Below are 23,831 nucleotides of genomic sequence, written 5' to 3'. Positions count from 1 at the left end.
GGCTCGGAAGCTAGAATGCCCCGAGCAGACACCAACAACCTCTAGGCCCCAAAATTGGCGCCCCTTTCGGTATTTCTTTATTCTTTAAGAGGGTAAATTACAAAGTAGAGTCCTGGGAATCCTTTACCTGTATCCCGCTAGATACTGCCTGATTTGGCCAAATTTCGGCAACATAACAACCCCAAAAATTGCGCGAAACCAATTCCCCTACTGGAACTCATTTCCATTGGCGTATACCCTTTGATTCCTGCCTAAAAACAGTAAATTCAGCACGCTGTATTTACTGCTTTTTGCCCTCTTTTCAGTCCCAAACAATCCCCTAGCTGTCCTCTACCAGTGGGGCACGATCCCCAAGGGTTCTGGCGTCCGTATGGCTGAAAAACAGTCAATTTTCTGCCCATACAGCGCTGAATTTGCACTTGTACGGTGAGGTTATGACCCTCACCGGTGCCTGCTTTGGAGTAGCACCTAGCTACCCCTGTTCCTGCTCAAGGAGGCTCTTGCCGCAGCACAAAAGCATGAACCCACACATGGACTCACAAAAGCATGAACCCACACAGCTCTACATCAGTCAAATGAAGAGCCCTCTTGTGGGGCATCACATAACTGCACGTAGGGGGGGGAGAGAGAGAGAGCAGTGTGTAGCGTGCAGGGCATCACTCCTAGCACCACACTGTACATGGGAGGGAAAGAAAGCACTCCATAGCTCTTAACCTGTGACAAAATGCAAATGAGGCCTCTTCCCAGCTTAAAATTCAGCGCCACTTCTTCTGCATAAGGCAGATGCATAGAAATGTGCCACTTGGCACATTTACAAGCTTTTTCCCGTTTCGGGTTTGCCGCCTAAAAATCTCCCGACTGGTTGCTCAGTTGACTTCGCGGCAGGGTTGTAAAATGTTCCCCTAGTCATACCGGAGGTAATGACGCGAACACATTTCACGGCCCAAAATAGCAATTCCCTAAATTTTGGGAAATGATTCCGGTGGGCTCCCAATGGTCTTCTGACCATCTATCCTCATTGGACCGCATCCAAAAGTGCAATGTGGCCCAACTATCGGATACTTTTAGTTGGTAGTTCCACCTTGACTTTATGCCTTTATTGAGTTCACTTCCTAGTATCCACCAACTTGCTAAGTGCGACGGGGTGCCCTATATGATCTTGCTCTGAGCCTAGATAGCCTCTTACTATACGAATTCCAATGCCGACCACTTCCCGTCTGCGGGTGAAACTACCGTTCACATTGGCCATACAATGTCTGACCGTTTGCTACTTCAAAAAGAGGGTCTCAAAAAAAAAAAAAAACCCATTGGAAAGAAACCAACAACTAAGGTTAGCAGTTGCCACGTCCTCATGACATAGTTAACAGCTGCCACGTCCTCGTGACATACCCCCCTCTTGAAATCGCAAACGTCCTCGATTGCATACCATAAATACACCCACTGATGATCTTGTGCTATCAACACTCTTTTATCATCGCATGTATCCGCAAGAAAGGTCCTAACATATAGATACAAATGACTTAATGAGACCTTCATACTTATGTCATTTCCATCTATTACACTGAGTTCATTTGTACATTTGATGTGCTAGCTCTATCATTACCCCTCCTTTGCACACGTTAAGTTGGGGCATAAACTGACCCTGGTTGCACTGAAAACCTTGTTGCATGCCGATACTACCATACATGGGGTTTGGCATGATGCCTTGCATACCCCCAAACACTATTCCTGGCATGTACGGCTGACTTCCAAGCGCATAACCAGCCATACTTTGGAACATTGATCCACCCCCAAAATACCCAGGATGTACTGTGGGTGGTGGAAAAAGTGGGTGCAAGCGGGCTTTGAAAGGTGGCGGGCTGAACTGGCATAGCCTGTGGAATAGGCGCTCTAGCCACCTCTTCAAGCACAGGAGGAACCTGTTTTGGAGTCCCTGACTCCGCAACATACGAGTGTTCCCTTTCCTGCTGAGTCGCATTAAGTACTTGGGCTTGAGCCTCAACAAGTTCGGTACGCGGTGTAGGTTGCCTATTTTGTTGTTGCACTGGTGGCGCTTGCAAGAACTCCATAAACCTTGGATTTTGCACCAGCTACGAAAAGACATTCATCACGGCAACTAACTGAGTCCTGAATGCATCATCCTCAAGTTGCCCAGTCATAAAGCCCTGTACTACTGGAGGGACATTCACATTAACAGGAGGTACAGTCTGACGTGGCCGTGAACTCTCGCCAATCTTGAAGACCATAGGAATCTCCTACCTGTCCTTCGAAGAGGAACCCTCTTCCATAATGCCCTTCCCTTTGTCGGCCATAGTGTAATCCCGCGTTCCTGCACTCTGTGTCTTTACCCATAACAACCGAGGCTCACTCTTTGAGGAAAAAGTGATTGATATCCTGGCAATGGAACCTTGAAATTGGCCCGTGAGGCGGTAGGCGTTGGCATTCACCCAAAATTCTTTACTTTAGACACAGACACACAGAGCACTTTGCAAAAAGAACCTGCGACGGGAATTAACACTTGAATACACACACGGCTCAGAAGCTAGAATGCCCCGAGCAGACACCGACAACCTCTAGGCCCCAAAATTGGCACCCCTTTCGGTATTTCTTTATTCTTTAAGAGGATAAATTACAAAGTAGAGTCCTGGGAATCCTTTACCTGTATCCCGCTAGATACTGCTTGATTTGGCCAAATTTCGGCAACATAACAACCCCAAAAATTGCGCGAAACCAATTCCCCTGCTGGAACTCATTTCCACTGGCGTATACCCTTTGATTCCTGCCTAAAAACAGTAAATTCAGCACGCTGTATTTACTGCTTTTTGCCCTCTTTTCAGTCCCAAACAATCCCCTAGCTGTCCTCTACCAGTGGGGCACGATTCCCAAGGGTTCTGGCGTCCGTATGGCTGAAAAACAGTCAATTTTCTGCGCATACACAGCGCTGAATTTGCACTTGTACGGTGAGGTTATGACCCTCACCGGTGCCTGCTTTGGAGTAGCACCTAGCTACCCCTGTTCCTGGTCAAGGAGGCTCTTGCCACAGCACAAAAGCATGAATCCACACAACTGTACATCAGTCAAATGAAGAGCCCTCTTGTGGGGCATCACATAACTGCACGTAGGGGGGAGAGAGAGAGAGAGAGAGAGAGAGAGAGAGAGAACAATGTGTAGCATGCAGGGCATCACATAACTGCACGTAGGGGAGAGAAAAGAAAGAAAGAAAGAAAGATTTTTTAACGTCCATAGGAGGCCGAAATCGGCCTATGAGACAAATCAAAGTACATGGGGTGGGTGTCCTCTGGATATCCTGTGAAGGATGAAAAGGTACAAATCAAAAATAGCTATCCTGTGTAAGGACTGAGGGAAGAGGGAGGTGGTACGAGGGTGGGGTTCTAAAAAACAGGGGAGAGATGCAATCCCATATGCTGGGGTATATACAATCATGAAAGAAATGCTATCATATCTCTAGCTCCATCCTGTCCCGTAATCAGGGTGTAAGACATGATGCATGGGTGAGTGAGGTGTGAACAATCCCCGTAGGATGGCGGCTGGATCTGCAAAAGCTCGGATGCGTCTCTCCTCTAGAGATCTGTAGTAGCGCTCCTGGATCTCCTCGATCTCTCTCTAGTGAAGTCGGGGTGCCCTACGCCCATGGGGATGTGGATGTCTGCGAGCTCGGACCTCCTGAGCCTGCTGTAGAGTCACTCCTCTCTAAGTAGTGTTGGATGGTGGTACTATTGTGCCCCTCTGGAAAAAATATGTAAGCTGTGTCTGGCGCTCGTCTCTCACGACTGCTGATGTCTGAAGGAGAGAGTCCCTCTGCTGCTGTGCCTCTATGAGGAAGCGGCCGAAAAGTCGTTGGTCTCTGGACTGAAGAATCTCGTGTAAGGTGGGCTGATCTGCAAACAAAGTCGGATATCTGCCTCTGATCCCCTCATATGCTCTACATCTGCACACAAAATGCTCCTCACTCTCAATGTCTGCTGTGCAAAGTCTGCATATCCTCTCTGCCCTGGGGACATGTGCAACTCTCCCTGCCTCAATCTCTAGCTGGTGTGATGATACTCTGAGTTGTCCAATCGCAACCCGTGCTCTATGTGGCATGTGGACATCCATGTATCTCGGTCTCTGGATGAAACCATCTGCTAGGATGGTCAGGAAGTGGTCTCTGTAGTATTGCCTCTTCGTAGGAAGAGGCTCTCTGGGTGTGATCCATCTCTCTCGGATGTATAGTTGCCAAAGATCCTGTCCGAGAACTCGATTCCTCTCATGGTGAGAGAGGCGTATGTATGGGGAGTCAAGATCATACTGAAAAGGGGGCAAGTCTGTGATGTCCAAGCCATGGGATGTGACCCACTCTGTGACCTGTGAGTACCATGCTCTGGTGTCCCCCTCCTGATGTAGCTGTATCGATGCCTCGAAAGCTCTGCGTGTGAGTTTGTCTGGTGGAAGCTCTCGCATGCGCTGGATGAAGCAAACTGTCTGGAAGAGGGCGTCTACTAGCATCGGGGGTGCCGCTAGCTCTGCTCTGATGATGTCGTGTGGTACTGATGGTTTGCTATGGAGCAAACGAGAGATCATAATGATCTGTGGGCGCTCTATCTGTGTCCAGAGAGATGCTGAGAATCCTGGTGCCCATACTGCGGCAGTGTACATCATCGCAGGTGTAACTAAAGTGTCAAAAAGGCAGCCTTTGGTGCGGGGCTCCTCGAAGTAGGCCTGGTGGCATGTGCGCTCTAAGGTGGCCAATGCTGCATATCCTCGTGTAAGCCGGTCTCTGGCTGCCTGGGTCATGGAAAATCTGCCCGTGGTGCCAGTGAAAGCAGAGTTACCGGGGAAGGGACTTTTAGGGCCTTGGAACGCTGGAACGGCGTTCTGGCCGGCTGGAGTTTTCTGGAACACGTTGGAACGGAACGGCGTTCCGGCCGGCAGCTGTCACCGGAACGGGACCACCGGAACGGACTGGAACGGGACGGAACAGGCCGGAACGGCACCAACGGCCCCAACGGCAGTTTTTGAAATTTAAAAAAATGACTGTTGGGCAGCCAACGGCCATTTTCAGCAGTGAAAAAAGTATATAATGCCCCCCTCCTCCCCCATTCTTCACACACTCATCAAGCCTCAAGGCCCATTCTCCCTTGCTTGAGCCTTGCTCTCAACTCTCAAGCCAAGCTCATTCTCCCTAGCTTGCTCTCAACTCTCAAGCCATAGTGTGGCGCCGTGGCATGCCTCAAGGCTCAAGCTCTCAACCTCTCTCTCTCTTGGGCTAACTTCTAAGTTCTAACCCTCAAGGCTCAAGGCTCAAGCTCTCTTTCAAGCTCTCACGGAATCAAGCGGCAAGCCTCTCTCTCTCAAGCCCTCTCTCTCTCTCAAAGTTCAAGATCAAGCTCTCTCTTTCACGGATAATCCATCATCCATGGCCTCTTCTTCTCGTTCAACCCCCTCAGTTCATGCGGGCAACACTCAAAAGGCGAAGGAATGGTCGTGGTGGGATGAAGTGACCTCGGAGGGCACCTTGTCGGCGGCGGGAGGTTCTCGTGCATGGGGATGCAAGCTATGCTCTTACACGCGGAAAGGGGGGTATGACAAAGTGAGGGCAAACTTTCTTCGAGTGCCGGGACATGAGGTGAAATTTTGTGCTAACGTAACCATCGAGAAGAGGAAGGAGCTCGAGGAAAAGGATCGGCAATTCAACCATAAAGCCAAGCTGGCACGCAAAGGTATTGATCCAAAGACCCTCATTTTTCCTTCTTCCTCTCTACCCGGTGTAGGTGTTGGTGCATCTTCACAAGGTCCAATTCGTCGCCAAAAGACCCTTGCCACCTCTTGAGACCCAAAGAAGAAGGAAGAGGTGGATGCGGCCGTGGCCCGATTCTTCTATCACAACCATATCCCATTTGTCGCAGCGAGGTATGTTCATTGTTTTATGATTTATCACTCTTCTCTCTCATTTCTTTCGTTATCGTTGTTTCCACTTTTTTGATACTAACCTCTTCTATGTTTGATCGAAATAGGTCGGAGTATTGGAAAGTCATGGTGCAACGGATAGGAGAGTATGGCACCAGCTATGTGCCGTCATCTTCAGAGGCTCTCCGAACCACCTTGCTCGATCGAGAGAAGGCTATCGTGGAGCAAGCAACCCTCAACATTCAGCGTCTTTGGGCAAAACATGGTGTTTCCCTCATTGCCGACGGGTGGAGCGATACAAGGAAGAGATCTATCCATGGTCTCGTCGCATACTGCAGTGGAGAGATGTACTTTGTGCACTCTCATGATGCCACTGAGAGTGGAAAGTCCGCCGATGTCCTCTCTGTAGAGTGGACAGCGGCCATAGAAACCATCAGTGAGCAACACGTGGTGGCCTTTGTCACAGATGGGGAGGCATCAAACAGGGCAGCAACAGCTATCATAGAGGGCCACTATCCACATGTGACAGTGTGCTTTTGCATGGCACACTGCTTGAGCAACCTTCTAAAAGACATCGGCAAGCTAGACTGGATTGCTCCAGTCATTGCTGATGCAGTGAAGATGGTTACTTTCATCAACAATCACAACTTGGTTCGGAGTGAGTACCTCAAGAGGTCGGGCGGCAAAGTGCTTCTAAAGTATTCAGATACCCGCTTCCCATTCAACTTTCTTCTTGTGCGCAGGCTGTCTGAATGTCAAAATGCGGTCCGACAGGTCTTCATCAGTGATGAGTTCACCACCTCCCCCTATGCAAAGACAGTTGCAGGGATTTTGTGCAAGGATAAGGCAGAGGATCTTGAGTTCTGGAAGGAGCTCAAGAGTCTAGATGCACAGGTAAAACCGGTGGTTCATTTGCTTCGAGTTCTGGATGGCATGGATCCTTGCATTGGCAAGATTTATGAGGCAATGGACCACATGATTGAGCAGCTTGCACAGCTTGAGCCAAACACAAAGCGATATGAGGAGATCCATGCGCTTTGCAGCTCGAGGTGGAATTCATATGACTCTCCTTTACACGGGGCAGCGTACATGGTGGATCCAGAGTTCGAAGGTGCAGGGCAAGAGACAGATAGGGAAGTCATGAACCAATTTACAGAGATCTTAAACAAGATGGTTCTAGACAGAGATGGGCGACGCATTGCCAGCGATCAACTGAGACAGTACAGAGAGATGCGGGGGTCATTTGGCAGTCCAGATGCTCAGATTGATCGCAGGAAAATAGGTTCAGTGCTTTGGTGGAAAGACTATGGCTATGATGGCCCTAAGCTTCAGAGATTGGCGATCCGTATTCTCAGCCAATCAGTTAGTACCTCATGCTTGGAGCAATTGTGGAGTACCTTTAGCCACATTTAGCCACATTGTGGAGTACCTTTAGCCACATTGCTTCCAAGAAGAGGAATCGGCTTGGAGTGGAGAAGGCTAATGATCTTGTCTTCGTCAGCGCAAATTTGAAAATGCTTTGCAAGAGTACAGACAAACAGACAAATCCTTTTACACTGTGGGAGATGGAGCAAGAGGCTTCTCAGGCGGGTGGAGATGCACATCCACCAACACCAGGTACTTCATCTGTGGCTGAGATCGAGCCGGACCTAGACCTCGATGATGAGGAATGGGAGGATGTGCATGATTTACAGCCGGCTACTACGGATTGGGAGGCCTCTCAGGCTAGTGGCTCTTGAGTCTTGAGTCTTTGCCATTTATCCTTACCTTTTTGTATGGCTGCTTGAGCCTTGCCCTCTTTGCCATTTGTAGCTACTAGCATCTTTATGGTATTTGTCACCTTCAGTCGTTTGGTATTGTGGTCACTGAAGTCTGGTTTGAACTTTGCCCCCCTTTAGTTTTTTTGTAGCACCTTCGCCGTTGGCGGCCCTTGAGGCTTGTTACTATGTTAGCCATAATTAATTCCAAAGTGTTATCTCTGACTACTACTCTTGCAATTATTTGAGAGCATTGTGTATGTACTATGGGCATTGTGTTTGCTCATTGTTGTTCATCTGGCTATGTACTCTGGGCGCCTCACATCCCAATCAAGTCATAATAAGATTAAATGGTGTTCGAATCGTGTTTTTTGTGGGTATTAGAGTCAAAGGACGCTAATACTACTTGTATTCAAACACATAACGCTATAAAAAAAATATTTGGGTGTTTTTTTAGCCTACCGTTCCCGTTCCGGGCCCATTCCCGTTCCCCCGTTCCGCAGGGAGACCCGTCCCCGTTCCCGTTCTGCGTTCCGGGTAACTCTGAGTGAAAGTCACCCCCAAAGATACATATGAATCAACTACCTCAACCTGTCCACCTGCTACCATGAGCACTGCTCTACTCCGGACTATCCTGGAGGTGTGGAAGATCATGACCTTGGTCTTGCCAAGGTTCACTGTGAGCCCTCGATGTGTGCAGAAATCATCCAAGGCGTGGAGGTGGCTCTGTAGTCCCTCCTGTGTCTCAGAAACTAGAATAATATCATCTGCATAGAGCATAATATGGACTGGTGTATCTGCCAAGTCGGAGCCCGCCCCGCCTGCTTGTAGGATGTAATCTGCTATCTCGTCGATGTAGAGGCTAAATAGGGTCGGGGAGAGGGGGCATCCTTGCTTCACACCAATGGTGATAGCAATAGGGTCCGATACTCCACCTGGGCACCGCACTCTACCTATGACCTGTGCATACAAAGAATGAATGGCCCATATCATCTCAGATGGTATCTGTAGCTCCTGGAGAAGCTGAAAGAGTCTCTCTCTAGGGATGGTGTCAAAAGCCTTGCGGAAATCCACAAAGCAGCAGTAGAGTCGTCTCTTCCGTGCTTTCGCTCCGTCGATCAGGCAGCGAAGCACGAAGATGTGATCGATGGTCGAGAAAGTGCGTCGAAACCCTGCCTGTCCTGGTGCAAGTAGCCCTGATGCCTCTGCGTATGTGTTGAGCTCTGCCTCAAGAACTGCCCCATATAGTTTGGCCAATGTGTGGCCAATCATGATAGTCTTGTAGTTCCCTGGGTCCAAGGTGTCGCCAGATTTGTGGATCGGCACAATGGTGTGCATGGTCCACTCCTCTGGTAGTCCCTCAACCAAAGTGCGGTTGAAGAGACGTGCTACCAAGGGGGAGAGGGTGTCTGCTGCATAGATGAGGTGCTCGCTCTGTAGTCTAGTGTGGTCTGCTGAGCGGCCACGCTGGAGGCGTCGAATAGCCCTCTTCACCATACTAGATGTGAAGAAAGTCGAGGTGGTAGGTCGAGGGTCGGGTGGCTCCGGGATCAGTGGCTGCCCAGGTATCTGGTATAGACACTCCGCGTAATCATGCCAAATCTGAGCGTCCTCCAGGGGGGTGGTAGGACGTGGCTCTCTGAGAATCCTCCATGCGGTGGCGCAGTCTGCACTCATGAGAAGGTGGTATAGCTCAAGCTCCTGTGCCTCTTCAAAGACCCGCCGTTTACGACGTGTGATGGCCTTCATCTGTCGTCGGACCTCGCTCTCAGTGATCTCCTCCAAGGCTCGTCGAGCCCGTAGCTGCCTGTATAGATCCCTACACTCCTCGTCGTACCACCGGTTCTGGGGCATCGTCCCAGAGGGTGGAGGTCTACCAATGTGGGTAGTATGTGGAAAGCAGCTGAGGGCTGAGGTGTGTAAAACTGCGGAAAGCTGGCTAGTGACTGTAGAGAGTGGTGTATCTGGGTCAAGAGTGTAGATCCCCTCATAGACATGCGATGAGTAAACTCTGGCTAGCTCATGTGTGAAATGTATGGCGGTGTGTGGTGTGAGTGTGGGTGGTGTGTGTGAGATGGGTGAGCCAGTGAAAGAGAGGGCAAGATATGCATGGTCAGCCCCAATAGGTAGTGGTGGGATGGTGAAGGATGTGAGCAGGTGAGCTGCCTCTCTGAAGCCGATGATGTAGTCCACTGTACTGCCGCCGCTGGGGACTGATGGTGGTATGCAAGTCAGGCCTCCAGATGATGGCCATTGCGCCATCCCGTTGTAGATAACAAGACGGTGTTGTGATCCCAAACGAAGTAGATGTCGCCCGTACAGTGTCGGTGTGGTGGTGTCTCTGGAAAACCTCTCTGCCTCTGTGTTCTCCATGGTGGAGAGTAGCTCTGGGTCGTCAAAGTCGTAGATGTCACACTGTCTACTCTGTGTCCTGGCGTTGAAGTCTCCCGTGAGGAAAACTTCTCCAAGCCTGGAGTATTCCATGATCTCCTCCCTGAGACATGCATATGGTGAAAGTGTATCATCCTCCTCCTCTCCTCCTTGCGTATGAGCCTCATCTGTCTCTCCTCCGCCTGTCTGTGCAAATCTATAACCACTGGGTGCGAAGTAGCAAATGGCAATGTAGAGAATGTGTTCATCAGAGAGCTCAATCCGCACCCACATGTAGCGTGCTCCTGGGTAACGGGCTACTATCCGTATCCTGCTATGGAGTGAGCGACGGTAGAGGACTGCTACTCCGCCAGATCCTCTAGTGGTGTTGTGTCGTGTGCACTTCCTGTGTGTAGACTCCCACTGATAATCCTGTACTCGGGGTAGACCTCTCTCTGAGCTCTCATGTGTCTCTGTGAGTAGAATGACGTCTCTGTCATGCATCACCTCCCCCAATCTCCCTGGGTGTGTCCACAGAGAGCCGTTGCAGTTCCAAACTGCCATGTGTATCTCCTCATATAGTGTCCCATAGGCCGCGAGTCCCTATGCTACGGCCTTGCCATCGATGATGACCCGGCCGTCGCGATAGGAGGCTCGTTTTCCTTCATTGCGTGCTTGTTGGATCCGGGGCATGCATGCTCTTCTATGCTCCACCTGCATTTTTGTGAGGTCGTCATCTAGGTAGATGGGGGGGGCCGTGAGACCTCGTAGGATTACCCTCTTTCGGATGAAAAGGGTGCGTGCTTCTTCCGATGGGAATTGGAGTATAAGAGGCCTCTTCTTGGTGAGGTCTTTGCCGGCTCGCCAAGCTTTGGTGAAGGGGGTTGGGTCTTCTACTTTGTAACCAAGTGTGTTGCATAAGGTTTTACCATCTTTCTCGGGGGTGGATTCCTTCCTTTCTTCAATGCCGGTGACTCGTATGTTGAGGCGACGGGCATTCCGCATCTTCTCCTCTTCAAGGGTGGTGTGTACAAGGAGAGCTTCTTCCTTGTGGGCGTCCTCTTTCGCTTCTTTCTTGAGGTTCTTCTTGACCACTTCTACCCATCCCTCCTTTGTGGCTTCGAGTTTGTCTTCCAGGCTCTCGGTAAGGGCTTTATGAAGTTCTTCTTTGATGGCCTCCTTTGTGTCCTTGTTGATTTCCCCTTCCTCGGGGGTAAGGGATGCGATTGAGGCCTTGAGGATGGCTATTTGCTCATGCATCTCTTCCTTCTCTTTCTTCCATCCTTCAAGCTCCTTCTTTTTGTCTTCCTTTTCCCTTGCCCATTCTTCTTTCTCTTTGTTCAAGACTTCTACTTCTTTCTCAAGTTTGGAGAGGCGGTTGATGATAGTGGTGATGGCGGAGTCGGTCAATTTCTTATTTTCTTTGATCGTGGCGTGTAGCTTGTCCTCCATTTTGGCCATTTCATCCTTTGTGGCCCCTTTTGCCATAGCCGTTCAGGGGGTGACTCAATGGGTGAGGCCCCTTTGTATTGAAGGTTGAAAAAGGTGACGGGAGAAAACTTGACGGGCAGGGCAGTGGGAATAGCTGACGGACAGGGGCAGTGGGAATAGACTCCAACGCGCAGGCAGGCCCAAAACGAAAGTTTTTATAAAAAAAAAAGAGAGAGAAGGCTGCGCGCAAGTAATTAGGCGTGCAAAACAGGCTGCGGGTAGGTAGCTGGGCGCGCGCAGGCAGTGCAGCAGGTATGGCGAGGGTGCAGCAGGGCATGGCGTGCAGTCAGCAGTCAGCAGTCAGCAGGGCATGGCGAGAGAGAGAGAGAGAGAGAGAGAGAGAGAGAGAGAGCAGTGTGTAGGATGCAGGGCATCACTCCTAGCACCACATTGTACATGGGAGGGAAAGAAAGCACTCCATAGCTCTTAACCTGTGACAAAATGCAAATGAGGCCTCTTCCCAGCTTAAAATTCAGCGCCACTTCTTCTGCATGAGGCAGGTGCACAAACATGTGCCACTTGGCGCATTTACAAGCTTTTTCCCGTTTCGGATTTGCCGCGAAGTCAACTCCGTTGGGCTCCCAATGGTCTTCTGACCATCTATCCTCATTGGGACCGCATCCAAAAGTCCAATGTGGCCCAACTATCGGATACTTTCAGTTGGTAGTCCCACCTTGACTTTATGCCTTTATTGAGTTCACTTCCTAGTATCCACCAACTTGCTAAGTGCGACAAGGGGACCTATATGATCTTGCTCTGAGCCTAGACATCATCTTACTATACGAATTTCAGTGCCGACCACTTCCCGTCTGCGGGTGAAACTACCGTTCACATTGGCCATACAATGTCCGACCGTTTGCTACTTCAAAAAGAGGGTCTCAAAAATAAAACAAAACCCATCGGAGTTGCCACGCCCTCGTGACATAGTTAACAGCTGCCGCGTCCTCGTGACAGCAGCCTTTAAACCTAAAGCTTTTAAGTTTGCCTCTTTTCATGTAATGGCTTTTGAGTTTGAAGGCCAAGGGCCTATAAATATGAAACCAAGGCCACTTATTCTCTCGGTCTGCTGACGAGCAACTGAGCAGAGAGGACCCTTGGATTTGTGACTTTGAACAAGTATTAATATTAAAAAAAATACCGAAAGGGCACCAGACTTTGGGGCCAATACCTCTATGCACGGAACTACACCGAGCCGTGTCAACTCTATTTTTAGAGTGTGAAAAAGTTGTGAAGTGTTTTAAGTGATTTTCTCGTGTGTCGTGCGAGATTTGCGACTTGGAGTGTCCAAGTCCGCTACAGTTTCTCCATATGGACTAGGCTCAGCCTCAAGTACTGCCCCATACAGTTTGGCCATTGTATGGCCAATCATGATAGTCCTCTGATTCCCTGGGTTCAAGGTGTCCCCAGATTTGTGGATTGGCACAATGGTGTGCCCAGTCCACTCCTCTAGGTAGCCCTCCCCTATCACTAGGTTGAATACATCTGCAATAAACGGGGCTATATTGGCGGCTACTTAAATGACATGCTCACTTTGTAATCTTGTATGATCTAAAGACAGGCGGTGCTATACGCGGCAGATGGCCTTCTTGACCATCTCTGTTGTGAAGAAAGAAGAACTCATGGGTCGAGATCTGGGTGGCTGTGGAATCGGAGGCTGGTTTGGTACCTCATAGAGTATCTACATAATCCTGCCATACCTGTGGGTCCTCAATAGTAGTAGTCGGGCGTGGCTCTTGAAGCGTGCACCATGTTGTGGCATTGTCCATGCTCATGAATAAGCGGTATATCTCTAGCTCCTGTGCCTCCTCGAAAGCCCGCCGCTTTCGGCGTGTGAGTGTCTTCATTTGGCATCTGGCTTCTCGATCAATAATCTCCCCAAGGGTCCAGTGCGCACGCAGCCAGCGATAAAGGTCTCTACACTCATCATCATACCAGTTGTTTGTGGCAGTCCCAAGGGGTCAAGGGGGGGAGGGCTATATGGGTGGTGTGCGGGAAAGAGCTAATTGCTGATGTCTGAAGGACAGATATGATGTGGGAGGTGAGCATGGGTAGTGGCGTAGAGGGGTGGAGTAAAAGGAGTCCCTTCTCAAACTCCGTCGAGTATAAGGAGGCTAGCTCATGTGTGAAATGGATTGTGGTGTGTAAGGAGCATGTCGTGGATGTGGAGGGTGTGGCGTCTCCAGTGAGGGAGAGTGCAAGATATGTGTGGTCAAATCCAATATGTATGGGCGGGATGGTGAAAGAGCTATGCAGGTGGGTGGCCTCTCTATGATGTAATCCACGGTACCCCCTGTCAAAGTCGACGATGCGGAAGTGTAAAGATCAAGGGGAAAAAGCAAGAGAGAGAGAGAGAGAGTCTCCTGAACCAATCAACCTTGGCAATGAATAATCGATACAATGTACAATGGGGACAAGGGGTCACGTATATACCTACCTCAGTAAATTGCCCTACCCAGACTTTGACAAAGAAGTAAAATAAATACCTAAACACCAAAAAAAATAATGGGATTACTTTGGGGCCTGGGCAGTTCACTTGAGATGCCAAAACTAACACCCTCTCTAGAACTCATAGTGGACGATGACGAAGCTACCATGGACACCCCAGTAGTTGACCACTCCACTTGGTACACCTCGGATTTGCTACCCTCTGTCACAAACTGCTAACGTGTCAAGTCACTAAAGAACAGAGCCACCAACCGAGGGACCTAAACCTTAAGCGAAGAAGCAGAAGCAGCAGATGTATGGATTTCCGCAATTCACGCTCGCCTGTTGACGTGGCAGATTGTACGGATTTCCGGATTTCACACTCGACTGCTTACGTGGCAAACTGTACGGATTTCTGCGTTTCACGCTAACAATGATGACGTGGCAGCCTGTACTACGTTGGCTGATTTTCAGCGCCAACTTTTGGGCCAGTTGTTTTTGAGTTTGAATACTTTTCATGTAAACTGCTTTTGGGCCTAGGGCCTTTAAACATGAGGCTAGGGCTCATTCTCTGGCACTCTTCTGGGAGAAGGTGCAGAGCGTGGAGTATCGGCTTCTACTGTGTTGATGCAGTATAAAGAAATACCGAAAGGGGCGCCAAGGTTTGGGGCCAATACTCTCTGGGGTGGAATTCCGCCACTCCATGTCGTGTGTCGTCTCTCTCTTTCAGTCTAGTTCTTATTGAAGTGCTAAAAGTCTGTTCTTTTCTATTTGCACGTGGTGCCGGTCTTGTGACAGTGGTATCAGAGCATCAAGCGTGTGCTTTTCTGAAAGCATACCGGTCCTACAAAAGAGCAGACGAAGCAAACCGGTGCTTCCAAAGGCTACTCGAATTTGACTTGAAGAAGCCTTGTGCTGCGACCCCAAACTTATTAGCCACTCCCACCCTTACTTCATCGCGCATCGGACACGCTCCCGTCTTCACTGCTCTGTCTTACAGGGCATAAGCCATAAAGAACCCAAGACATGGCGTTCATGGATTCAACAGAATATTTGCAGTTTCTTCTCAACGAGCTTCACAACATTCTTTCGCGGCATCCTCAGCAGAATCTTCCGATGCTGCAAAAGTTTTCAACAATTTTTGAACTACATGTACCCCTTTTGATGCCCCAAGTGTTACCTCCTCCTCCAACACCAGAAAGTACAAGAGCTTCCAACCGACAACCTTCTTAGCCGTTTGTTCCGATCGGGGGAGTCTTCAAGAATATGGTGCAGCCATCTGACCCTGATCCAATGCAACCGCCTTTGTCACCGCCATTGCCCCCAGGCTACAATGGTTGGAGCCCATCTGGAAACCCTTATTATCTGTACCCGAGATACGCGCCTAACCAACCCAAATATTTCAAGAATGGCGGCACGACATTCAAATTTTTCACTTTTCCCGGGGTGAAAGATTAGAAGAAAGCATTGCAATTCCTACAACAATTCGACAACATCTATGCTTTGGGGAACTATACAGAAGAATCCAAGATATTTGGAGCAGCGGGATTTCTTAAAGATAATGCTATGCAATGGTGGAGTTCAATCGCGACACAACCGCATGCTCCAAGGACCTGGCAAGCTTTCAAGACAGTTTTTGCACGCAGTTACATGACTTCTATGTTTGAAGTCCGGATTTTGGCAGAGTGGGACAACTTGAAAATGCTTGCCACCGAAACCATGGACGACTATAACCAAAGGTTTCTCGACGTGTACCTTCCGGTGTCCTTCTTTAGGTTCGTTCCCTTGGAGGCCCAATGCAAGCGATACACCATTGGACTACCATCACCATCGCAGGAATATTGTCTCTCCAAGCAAGTTTCCACCATGCAAGAGCTTATGGACCATGCCACGGTCGGCTACAAACTGAGGAAGGGAAAGTTGGAGTTTATTACAGAAGAACCTCCAGCCACTAACCACAACTCTCGACAACAACGAACAAATTCTCGAGAGTCTCGTGACACCCAACCTCAAAGGTCTCGTTTGACACGTCAACGAGAAACCCTTTTACAAGAAGGCCGATGCTTCGGATGTTTTCAAACAAGACATACATTTACTACATGTCTTAAGCGAGCCTCGACGTCTTCAGAGAAACCTTCTACTCCCACGACTGAACAATCCTTACAGCCACCTCCAACCAAGAGAGCTAGATCCGCTATTGGACTAGTCCTTAATATCTATGGCATACACCTTGAAAGTACAAACGAATTGTGTCGAGCATATGGCAAAGTCAACGGCTTCAAAGCCCTTATTTTCTTTGACCGTGGGGCTACAGAGAACTTCATCCATCCAAAATTCTTGAAGCAGATGCACTTTGATTATGATGAAGAGGGTGGAGAAATTGAAGCTGAGTTAGCCACGGGGCAAACTTAGAAAGTGGTACCGCTCATTGGTGCCCTTCCAATCACTATACAAGATTATCATGAAAAAGCCGATTTCCACATTATAAAGTTGGGCAATTGCGACGTTCTCTTGGGCATGCCTGGGCACGAAAGAATGATGCTACTCTCCACGTTCGGAACCGAACCATCACTCTGATGCAGAAGGGCAAGCTAGCCGTCCTCAAAGTTCAACTGTCCGAACAAACCCTGAATGAACTCCCTAGTTATTTTATAGTTAGATACTTTTCAACACTGTTTGAGAAAGTATTGTTTGGATTTGTTTGAAATGGATGCTATCTGTTGTAAACCTGTCTTGGTGCCGATTTGAACTGTTTGACTCTGGTTTTAATACTGGTTTCAATGATTGGTGAGTTTACTCACAAGTGGAGTGCTGAGGAATGTTATTTTGGTATTGTTTGAACCTCGAAACGCCGCAGACGGGATGTTTGGGGAGCGTTTCGTTGTATACTTGAAAACCTCAGAACGACGCAGACGGGATGTCTGGCGACCATTTCGTTGTATGCTAGAAAAACGTCCGAACGACGCAGACGGGATGTTTGGGGAGCGTTTGGTTGTATGCTTAAACCTCCAAGCGATGCAGGCTGCGATCTGGGGAGCGTTTGGTTGTACAGTTCTCTGAGCTCATGGCCCAGACCTTTTTAGGTTATTTGTGGGGGGAGTGACGAGGTAGTCGTTGAGTAGCTTCATACCGCAGACCGTTTGTCTCGAGGGAATGCTCACCGGCGCTATTTGTTGTGTCTGTAACATGCATATGTGAGCATTTGTGTTGCATTGTGATGTGTCAACCATTGGATATTCCTAATTGGGTGAGATTGCCTAGGTATGTAATTTCAGTGCATCAAGACACTCGTGGAAGATCAGTGCGGTCTAGGTGTGATGGCTAATTTTACTACGCCGGAATATCAACAGTTCCGATCTGGACGAAAGAAGAAGCCAACTCCTTAACAAAAGAGCCGATAGGAGAAGCTAACTCCTTCGCAAGAAAGAATAAAATGACTGTTCCTCGGAATGACCCTCGGAAATTTTTGAGCTAACTTGAGTTGTTTTCCAAGTATGTTGTAATCGCGGACGATAACTTTCTTTCAAGAAGGGGGGATGCCACAAATTGATGACATGTCAAGTCACTGAAGAATTGAGCCACCGGCCGAGGAGCCTAAACTCTAAGTGAAGAAGCAAAAGCAGCAGATGTACAGATTTCCGCAATTCATGTTGGCTTGCTAACGTGGCAGATTGTACAAATTTCCTGATTTTGCGTTGGATTGCTAACGTGGCAAACTGTACGGATTTTTGCGTTTCATGCTGGCAGTGATGACATGGCAGCCTGTACGGATTTTCGTGATTTAAACTGGCTGAATTTCAGTGCCAGCTTTTGGGCCAGTTGTTTTTGAGTTTGAATACTTTTCATGTAAACTGCTTTTGGGCTGAGGACCTTTAAATATGCGGCTGAGGGCTCATTCTCTCGCACTCTTCTGGGAGAAGGTGCACAGCGTGGAGTACTGGCTTGTACTGTGTTGATGCAATAGGAAGAAATACCAAAAGGGGCACCAAAATTTGGGGCCAACACTCTCTAGGGTGGAATTCTGTCACTCCGTGTCGTGTGTCGTCGCTCTTTCAATTCAGTTCTTATTGAAGTGCTAAAAGTCTGTTCAGTCTGTTCTTTTATATTGGCACGTGGTGCCGGTCTTGTGACACCTTCGACTTTGTTCCTTAGAAGAATGACATCTTGAGCATCATATGCCTTTTAGAAAATTGAAATGTAGACCACACTACGTCCAAGAATCCCCATTCGTGAATTGTGGACACATCACGTCCAAAATACTCCAAGATAATGAACTGTGGAACACACCCTATCCATAATCCAATCGACAACAATGGATTAGTGCACTTATCCATAGTATTTTAGATACATCTCATTGGTTCCCTGCCAGATGCATGTGCCTTGAACTGCGACCCACGGGTTCAAACACCGCTAACTTTAACTCCAACACAAGGGTCCAAAATAAATATTCGGAGCACTGTTTGCCACTCACAAGCCTCTATCTGGCTAAAGCTAGTGGCGGCAACTGCGCTCTAAAAGAAATCTGGTGTCGTGGCCGCTGTGCTCGCCACCACGTGTGCCATGCCGATCTCCTCTGTCAAATCTTTATTATCGTAATCTCTGTCCAGCTTGCCTTTGTCTTTGTCTCTTTGTGAGTTCCTGCTTTTGTCTTTGGCTTCAAACTCCGAGCCAAACAAAGCGTCATGTCACATTTATAACAATTGTCGACGGACTCCGAGGCAACTTACTGAGTACTGTTATTGCCATGCTTGTCAAGCTTGCCTTTGCCTCTGTCCTCTAACGAACTCATCCATTTGCTTTTGGCTTCACAATCTCGAGCGAAACAATTGTCAGTTCCCTTGAGAACTTCGTCTGTGCATAGGCCGCTAACTGGATGGTTGATCTGCTTTTCATAGCCTATAGTTTGGTTTGGTCGATGTCGCTAGCGCTTGAGCAAGGGGGTTTGTACTCCAAAAGATGGCCTCCAAGCCGATCCACATACTCTACACGGAGAACTCCACACGAAATGGGCTCCAAGTTCCACCTTTTCAAGCCGCCCCTCAAGACTCGGCTCGGCCCCTTTATAGGCTCCAATCTCCTGGCCACAATCTTGTTGCTCACAGCTCAGCACAGCCCCTTCATAAACTTTGGCTATCAATTTTGTGGTAGACTATCCTCCCTCTCAACGACCATAAACAACCCACCCCAAGGTGGATCCTAGCGTTTTAAAACGCTGGGTTAACCAAGGTTTGGGGGGAGGACAGGGGAGTTTATGTCGTCCAAAATGCGTCCAGCCCATCAGCGTTTTAAAATGCAGGCAGCAGAGGAGGAGTCGGGTGTCGTTGCAATTACTTGGGCGCAACGAGCGTCTCAAAACGCAAGCAGGAGAGGTGACGCCGTCAGACGCAACGTCTTAAAATGTTGTCGGGAGTGGGGGATTGCAATGCCGTCAATAGCTTACCCAGCAGCGTTTTAAAACACTAATGCTAGGGCTCCGAGAGACAGCAAGGGCATGAAGAGAAGGGTAGGTGACGCCATGAGAGAGGCTTTACACTAGCATTTTGAAATGTGAATTGCAGAGAGAGGGATGGTGGCGCCGCCGCCAGTATAGAGATTCTCTAAAGCTTCTCCCAAACGCCTTGCTCCACCAAGGCTCTGATACCATGTCAAAGTCGACAATGTAGAAGCGTAGAGACCAAGGGAAGAAGCACGAGAGAGGAAGTCGCCTAAACAAATCAACCTTGGTAATGAATAACTCATACAATGTACAATGGGGGAAAGGGGTCACATATATACCCACCTCAGTAAATTGCCCTACCTAGATTTTGACAAATAAGAAAAATAAATACCTAAAAGCCAAAATAGATAATGGGATCACTTCGGGCAGTTCACTTGAGATGCCAAAACTAACACACACACACACACACACACCCCAAGGCTGTAACTCCAAGTGGTATGCATGTTAGCCATCCTAAAGTGGGCCACTAGGCCATCCCGTTATAAATAACAAGACGTTGTTGAGAGCCTAATCTGAGCAAATGATGGCCATACTATGTGATACGGGCTGTGTCTGCTATATCTCTCACGGTAGCCTCCTCCTGTGTGCCGTGTAGTGCCACTAGGTCCTTTGTGTCGTATGTCTCGCAGTGGTCACAACATGTCCTGGCATTGAAGCCTCCCATGAGCAAGACTTCCCCCAGTGTAGAGTACTACTTAATCTCATCTGACAAGCATGTGTATGGGGATGGTCTCTCTTCCCCATCCCTCCGTGGTGTTTCTGAGTGGAGAAGGAAAAAAGGGCTTTTCTCCGGACCTGCCATGGGTTGGGCGACCCTCCCCTCCTCGAAAGAGAGACGTTGCTGAGCGCTTTTCATCGCAAAATGCGGGTTGAGAGGATTAAACACTAATCGACAGCAAAACAACCACACATACTTCCGCTAAGCTAACACGGTCTACTGAAGATATCTCCCACTAGTACAAGTATAACCTATGTCACCGTCTAGTGTGAACTGATGAATGGAGGCAATCAAGAAAGCTAGTCTTTTCTGCCCGGTTCTTCTGAACATGCCTTAAGTCTTTGCCGGCTCCCAAGCTTTGGAAAAGGGTAGCTCCTCTTCTTCCTTGTACCAAAGTTTCATGCATAGAACTTTCCCATCACTTTCGGGTGTGGATCCCTCCTCTTCTTTGATGCCACTCACTCATACATTGAGGCAGCGGGCTTGTCACATCTTCTCTTCCTCAATGGTTGTGTGTATAATGAGCGCCTCATCTCTTTGAGCTTCTGCTCTTGCCTCTTTTCTGAAATTCTTCTTGACTACTTCGACCCATCCTTCTTTGGTGGCCTCCAATTTGTCGTCGATGCTTGCCATGAGAGCTTTGGTGATCTCCTCCTTGCTGATTTCTCCTGCCTCGGAGATGAGGGATGCGATAGAAGCACGGAGGAGTTCAATTTGCTCAACTCTTCCTTTTCTTTCTTCCATCCCTCTTTCTCCTTCTATCTTCTCCTCCTCCTTCCACGCTTCCTTCTCCTTGGTCAATGCTGACCTCTTTCTCAAGCTTGGATAGCCGGATGATGGCGTTGAGGGTGTCCATAATGTAGGGCACCGCCTTTTTTCAAGTTTGGCCACCTCCTCCTTTGCAACGTTCTTCGGCATGTCGGCTTGGGGGGGGGGGGGGGGGGGGTTTGTGGCGGGCGGGGGGGGGGGGGGGCGGCGGGGCGGGGTGTGTTTGGTGTTGCGAAAAAATTAGTAGGGCGGGTGCAATAGCAACAGCAGCTGCTGGCATGGCAGGCAGGTCAGACAGCAGGCGTAGCCAGATGGAGTAACAGGTCAAGCCCAACACCACCACCACCAGGGTCGGGTGCAGTAGCAGCAGCAGCAAGTGCGCGCGAGCAACAGCAGCAGCGAGGGTCGGCGGGGGGGGAGGGGGAGACAGATGAAATGAAATGAAATGTATATTAATGTTATATTAACGCCAAAATGACCTATGAGATCAAAAAGTTACAATGCGGTGAATTTGATACAATGTCTTGAGTGCCGAAAATAAAAAGAAAAGGTGCCTAAAAGGGAACTGCGTATGATACGAGCAGGAGAGGGGTGAGAGTAGTAAATGAGGGCTAATATGGCACAATGTGGGTATGTGTGTGGTACAAGATGAGCAAGGTGAACACTCCTCAAAAGAGCTAAATCACACGAGATCCATCATCGGTCATTGGCAGAACTCATCAATGATCAATCTCCTCCATGGTCAGTAATTTGACAAGGCGGTATGCATATCGGGCCAAAGTGACCCGGATCCTTTGCTGCAGTCCCCGACGGTATTGTGTAGTCCTCATCCGTCGTGGGCGTCTGGATCTCCCAAGCTCGGTCACTCGATCGATCAATGTGCCTCTAGTATAAAAGGAATGTGAGCTTTGATGTGGTAGTTGCACCTCCTGCCGCCCAGTGTCAGCTCTAAAGAAGTCTGTGATCCGTCTTTGAGACTAGCTAGCCTCTCTTCTCCTCAGGCTCTCTCTGTGTCTGCGCAACTCAAGCAAAAACAGTCCCAGACATCTTTGTTTCTCATATCCCAAGACTCTAAAAAGTGGTCCAAAGCCCTCTCTGACTAGGTAGTGAAAGCGGCCTCGTATCTCATAGTAAATTGGGCAGTGGCATGTGTAGTGCAACTCTGTCTCCGGCTCCATGTGACATAGGGGACATGTCCTTGCCTTTGATGTACTCCGTTGTATCTACCAGTCTCAATCCAAAGTTGGTGTGAAGATGTGCGTACTGGCCAATAGCGCATCACATCATCCCATGAGATAAATGGGTGTCCATGTATCTAGGCCTCGTCCCAAAACCATCCTCAATGAGCTGGAGAAGATGCTCTATATAGAAATCCATCTTCGTGCCCGGTTGCCGTGCCGGCTGTATCCAAGTCCTCCTGGTATCAAGCTCAGTCAGGTCCTGGTGGATGAGCCTCGTGATCTTGGACTGTGTGAGAGTCAGAGAGGGTGCATCCAATGAGTTCTGGAAAGGGGGCAATCTGTTCATGCTGAGCCCATGTTCCTGAAACCATGATGTCATCTTCCCATACCAGCATGTTGCATCTCCTTGCATAGCTAACTGTCAAGAGGACTCAAGTGCTAGGCAGGTATATCTATCTCTTGGGAGGTCCCATAAGCAGTGTATAAAGGAGACTGATCTGGGTGAGCGCCTCAACCACTAGTGGGGGGGCAGCTAGCTCTGCTCAAATAATGTCATGTGGTACTGAAGCCTTGGCTCTAATGAGCCACCAGATCATAGAGACCAACGGCTTCTCCATGTCTCTCCATCCATCAATGCGACCCAATCTCCCATGATGGTCCAAAGAGGGCCCCTATATCTGAACTCCATAGAGCAATGCCGAAGCCACCAGGGTGTCAGAAAGCCAGAGCTTCGTCCAGGCTCTTGAAGCTGTATCTGTGAACACATCCTCTCCAATCCCCCCAATGTTGCATAGGCTCTGGTCGGTCTTGTCTCTGTTGCTCTCCTCAATGAGAGTGCTGGTCCACTAAAGACCACCCCAAGGTAGGTGTAAGCATTTGTATACTCCACTGTCTCATGGCCATAGGTGAATGTGGGTGTTGCTCTCTTGATCCACTGTGGGGTGGTGTTAAACACCATAACCTTGGTTTTACCAAGGTTGACAGACAAACCACTGTCATGGGCAAACCTATGCAATGCATCCAAGTGACGTTGCATCCCCTCTAGAGAGTCGGAGATCAACACAATACCATCAGCATATAATAATAGTGGAATCCATGTCCCTGCCAGTTGTGCCCCTCTATCACCATCTCTCTCAATATAGTCAGAAACCAAATCCACATACATACCAAATAGAGTAGGAGAGAGTGGGCAACCCTGCTTCACACTGATAGTCGAGTGAACCAATGTAGATATCCCTTCTGGAATGCGTACATGCCCCACTACTGACCTGTATAATGCCATGATTCCCCAAATCGGCTCTGTGGGTACTCCCATCTCCTGTAGTCTGCGCATCAATCTAGCTCTGGGCACCGTGTCAAAAGCTTTGCGGAAATCCACAAAGCTACAATAGATCCATCTCCCATGTGATCTGCCCTCCTCAAAAATGGCTCTTAGTGTCAGAATGTGGTCAAGAGTAGAGAAACCTCTCCTGAACCCTGCTTGCCCGGTTGCACGTATGCCCTCCCTCTCTGCCCATCTACTCAGTTGCTGCTCAAGAATGGATGCGTACAACCGTGCCAATGTGTGTCCAATTATGATAGTGCGATAGTTCCCAAGCTCCATCGGGTCTCTAGACTTGAAGATGGATACAATAGTAGATAGCCTCCAAGTATCAGGCAGGCCCTCACACATGGCACGGTTGAACATTACTGCTAAAAAAGCTCTGCGACCAAGTCCC

At 48.9% G+C, this 23,831-nt stretch overlaps 3 protein-coding genes across 7 annotated transcripts in view; all 3 read right to left on the bottom strand.

Annotated features, from left to right (window-relative positions):
• Nucleotides 1-23,831, bottom strand: part of LOC147434117 (transducin family protein / WD-40 repeat family protein) — a 112,448-nt gene that overhangs the window by 53,426 nt on the left and 35,191 nt on the right. The window lies entirely within an intron of this gene.
• On the bottom strand, nucleotides 3,471-11,899 carry LOC147434118 (uncharacterized). The gene is made up of 2 exons (XM_086490641.1): nucleotides 11,826-11,899; nucleotides 3,471-4,657 (listed from the first exon to the last, which is right to left on the bottom strand). Exons 1-2 carry the CDS (start codon nucleotides 11,897-11,899, stop codon nucleotides 3,712-3,714), a joined length of 1,020 nt encoding a protein of 339 aa, XP_086346767.1. The 3' UTR covers nucleotides 3,471-3,711.
• On the bottom strand, nucleotides 10,638-11,522 carry LOC147434119 (uncharacterized). The gene has a single exon (XM_086490642.1). It carries the CDS (start codon nucleotides 11,520-11,522, stop codon nucleotides 10,638-10,640), a length of 885 nt encoding a protein of 294 aa, XP_086346768.1.

This window comes from Adiantum capillus-veneris, chromosome 19, assembly GCF_014529385.1.
Source record: "Adiantum capillus-veneris isolate H3 chromosome 19, ASM1452938v2, whole genome shotgun sequence".
Lineage (NCBI taxonomy): Eukaryota > Viridiplantae > Streptophyta > Polypodiopsida > Polypodiales > Pteridaceae > Adiantum > Adiantum capillus-veneris.
Note: the sequence above shows the minus strand (reverse complement) of the source record. Positions and strands in the feature narration are given on the sequence as shown.

What these genes read in the sequence shown, in the direction of transcription:
- LOC147434119 (XM_086490642.1), bottom strand. Translation starts at nt 11,522, where the DNA reads ATGGCAAAAGGGGCCACAAAGGATGAAATGGCCAAAATGGAGGACAAG.
- LOC147434118 (XM_086490641.1), bottom strand. Translation starts at nt 11,899, where the DNA reads ATGCCCTGCATCCTACACACTGCTCTCTCTCTCTCTCTCTCTCTCTCT. An exon ending in CTCTCGCCATGCCCTGCTGA is followed by an intron (nt 4,658 to 11,825) that starts CTGCTGACTGCT and finishes TACACCTGCGAT; the next exon opens with GATGTACACTGCCGCAGTAT.